At 44.7% G+C, this 3,819-nt stretch overlaps 1 protein-coding gene across 1 annotated transcript; it reads left to right on the top strand.

Annotated features, from left to right (window-relative positions):
• Positions 1–3: 3 nt before the first annotated feature.
• LOC132009030 (myosin-2-like) lies at positions 4–3,814 on the top strand (the record flags this gene model as incomplete). The annotated part of the gene is made up of 8 exons (XM_059387456.1): positions 4–138; positions 977–1,103; positions 1,775–1,893; positions 2,034–2,230; positions 2,941–3,124; positions 3,202–3,367; positions 3,467–3,591; positions 3,764–3,814. Coding segments are annotated over 8 exons (1,104 nt in total), but the record flags the coding sequence as incomplete, so codon positions are not given.
• Between the last annotated feature and the right edge of the window lie 5 nt (positions 3,815–3,819).

The following is a 3,819-nucleotide window of genomic DNA, read 5'->3' on the forward strand; positions in this document are numbered from 1 at the left end:
GCAGACAGCGTGGCCGAGCTCGGGGAGCAGATAGACAACCTGCAGAGGGTCAAGCAGAAGCTGGAGAAGGAGAAGAGCGAGATGAAGATGGAGATCGATGACCTCGCCAGTAACGTAGAAACAATCTCTAAAGCCAAGGTACCAGAATCTGGAGAATTGTTATTAGTGACAATGATCAGGGTACTTTACACACATTATGTCATTTGTTTTTTTTACAATAATCTAGGAGATAAGCAAGAAAGATACTAGTATTTGTATTATTTCCACTTAACATATGAAGAAACTGAAATTCAAAGAAGTTAAGCACACTGGCCCCATCACACCAGATCAGCTTTTGAACAAAGGTCACCTGCATTCTTTCAGACTCCAGCTGGAGAACTAGGTTTCCAACATTCTCAATTAACGGATATGCCGTTTCACTGCACACAAAGGCAATCATGTACATATAAACATGCTTTTATTTTTTTAAAATATTTTATCTGTTTATTTGACACAGAGAGAGAGAGATCACAAGTAGGCAGAGAGGCAGGAAGAGGGGGAAGGGGAGGTAGACTCTACTGAGCAAAGAGCCCGATGCAGGGCTCAAACCCAGGACCCCGAGATCATGACCAGAGCCGAAGGGAGAGGCTTAACCCACTGAGCCACCCAGGTGCCCCTAAACATGCTTTTAGAGAAATACACCATGTAATTCTTACAAAATCTTAAATTTTAGAACACAGGCTTTAAATTTTTTGTGGGTTAACAGGGCACAGAACTTCACAGTTAGCTCTTTAAAAATCCCAACATGTATTTTTTACCGAGGACAGCAATCAAAATACAAGGAAAACAATTCTTGTGTATCACATTATAGACAAGATAATTTGATTTTGTGCCTAAAGTATTGACTTATACTTTATGTATTTATCTATATGTTTATGTATATTTTAAAATGAAATCACAGCATCTTTGTTTCCTTCTTTTGCCTTTTTGCACATAGGGGAACCTGGAGAAAATGTGCCGCACGCTGGAGGACCAAGTGAGCGAGCTGAAATCTAAGGAGGAGGAGCAGCAGAGGCTCATCAATGACCTGACAACCCAGAGGGGACGCCTGCAGACGGAATCTGGTAACTCTCCTCTTCTGCGCACTAAGAATGAAGATGATGTGGTTGAAAACAACTGATTTGGTAACGCGAGAGCCTAATAAAAACAGCTGAGGACATGTGTCCTTTACTGAAAATCTCAGACTTCCAACTTACTTGCCAGGTCTCCTGGGGACAAAGCTGGAGATAAAGACTTCGATAGGACTGGATCAAGCTCTGCTCCAGAAAAGCCTGGAGTAGTTGGCCACGCTAAGGGGACACTTGGGCTTAGGAGCCACTCTAGCCTGGGCCCAGGACTCCTGTTGCAGACCGAGTTTCTGTCTCTGTACATCAGAATGAACCAGACTCCTGAATGGGGAATGCATAACCCTGTCTCTCAGAAGTCCGATGAAACTGGGACCATGTAGAATTCAGTGTCCTGGCTCCTACAACCAGGTTTTCCACACTACCATAAACCCAGAAAGAATCAGTTACGGAGAGAACAAAAAGTATTTCAGCTGTATTTATTCATTCAGATTCATGCATGAGTTTTGCCATAAAAATCAGAAGCTTGACATTAAGCATGAAGGCGGCAATACAGAATTCAATCTTTCAAGCACTCAGGGGGCAGGGAGTCAAGAGTTAAAAGTGATTTCTACTACAGGCTAGCAAAACTCTTTACTTTAAAAAATCATGCCATTCCTTTTGTCTATCAGGTGAGTTTTCACGACAGCTAGATGAGAAAGAAGCTCTGGTGTCTCAGCTGTCGAGAGGCAAACAAGCATTCACACAACAGATAGAGGAATTAAAGAGACAGCTGGAGGAAGAGATAAAGGTAAATGATAATATTGTCAGACTCCCTGTTTTTTGTATGACCTAACCCTACCTGGAATCCATTTACACCAACTTGCAAAGGCTTTTGAAACTCAATAGTTAAACATAGCCAGTAAAATAAAGTTGTAACTATCTCCATAGGCCAAGAATGCCCTGGCCCACGCCCTGCAGTCCTCTCGCCACGACTGTGACCTGCTGCGGGAACAGTACGAGGAGGAGCAGGAGTCCAAGGCCGAGTTGCAGAGGGCGCTGTCCAAGGCCAACAGCGAGGTGGCCCAGTGGAGGACCAAATACGAGACGGATGCCATCCAGCGCACGGAGGAGCTGGAGGAGGCCAAGTATGTGTGCAGATGAGAGAGAATGTGCAGACAACTTTGCGTGTTGAATCATTAAGATAACGACCTTCAGTGAATTAGCCTGCAAACATTCATTAATTAGCTCCTCTTTACCAGGCACTATCAGGCCCTGAGAATAAGTCCTGAGTAAAACAAACAGGATACCTGCCCCCCATGCTAAAATCTACTTAAGGAAATGAGTAACAAACAAATAATTATCCAAATAGCCAGGCCTTATTGCTGTTTGTCCAGCACAGCAAGCTGATTGCTGCTTCAAGGCGCTGCATGTGCTGGTCCCTCCGTCTGGAGTACTCTCCCCACGACCTCCCTCTGGCTTGCTCTGACTTTGTAGACCTTGACTCAAATGCTATCTCCTCAGAGGAGGTATCTAGAATATCTAGAATAGCTGCCCACCCCTTACCCTATTTTACTTTTCTTCACTGCATTTATATCTGCAGTACGTTGTCAGGCATTTTCTCACCTGCCTACTATTTCTCTCTTGTCCTCACTTGGAAGCTTCATGAATCAGGGCCCTTTTTGTCACCATGCTCACTGCTGTGTACCTGTCTGGTTCATAAAAAGAGCTCATCAGTATCTGTTGAATGGATGAATGGATATTTTTCATATGAAGCTTCCAGTACTTCTTACCGTGGCCATAGCTCTTAATTCTTGTTCTGGTTTGCTCCCCTCTACAAACATATATAATCTTCAAGGAAGAAGCTGGCCCAGCGGCTGCAGGCGGCCGAGGAGCACGTAGAAGCCGTGAACGCCAAATGCGCTTCCCTTGAGAAGACGAAGCAGCGGCTCCAGAATGAGGTGGAGGACCTCATGCTGGACGTGGAGAGAACCAACGCGGCCTGCGCCGCGCTGGACAAGAAGCAGAGGAACTTTGACAAGGTAACTTGTGCAGCAACCTCTGCTTGCCACTGTCTTCCTCTGTCCTTTACTACTGGTAACCCCACTGGGTTTTTTAGATCCTGGCAGAGTGGAAACAGAAGTATGAGGAAACCCATGCCGAGCTGGAGGCCTCCCAGAAGGAGTCCCGCTCTCTCGGCACCGAGCTATTCAAGATGAAGAATGCCTACGAGGAATCCTTGGATCAGCTGGAAACTTTGAAACGAGAGAACAAAAACTTGCAGCGTGAGTCCCTTTCCCTCGCAATAATATTCATGCCTTGGGAACCAATCCCTTAGGTCCTCTGTCTGATCAAATCTCTACTTGCTTTTATCCAAACAACAGAGGAGATTTCTGACCTCACGGAGCAGATTGCAGAAGGAGGGAAACGTATCCATGAACTTGAGAAGATAAAGAAACAAGTAGAACAAGAAAAGTGTGAACTTCAGGCCGCTTTAGAAGAAGCAGAGGTATAGGTCCAATTGTACATTATAAACAAATCAGGTCAGAAAAGACACTGGCCCATCCACATAGGTTGAATTAAAAAAATAAGCAGCACAAAATTAACAGAAGGAAAGGTATGCAGAAAAACTTCTGAATGTTTCTATTCTCTGCTAATGTCACCCCCTGCTGTCATTAAAGGCATCTCTTGAACATGAAGAGGGAAAGATCCTGCGCATCCAGCTGGAGTTGAACCA

This window comes from Mustela nigripes, unplaced genomic scaffold, assembly GCF_022355385.1.
Source record: "Mustela nigripes isolate SB6536 unplaced genomic scaffold, MUSNIG.SB6536 HiC_scaffold_3372, whole genome shotgun sequence".
In the NCBI taxonomy this organism is placed as follows: Eukaryota; Metazoa; Chordata; class Mammalia; order Carnivora; family Mustelidae; genus Mustela; species Mustela nigripes.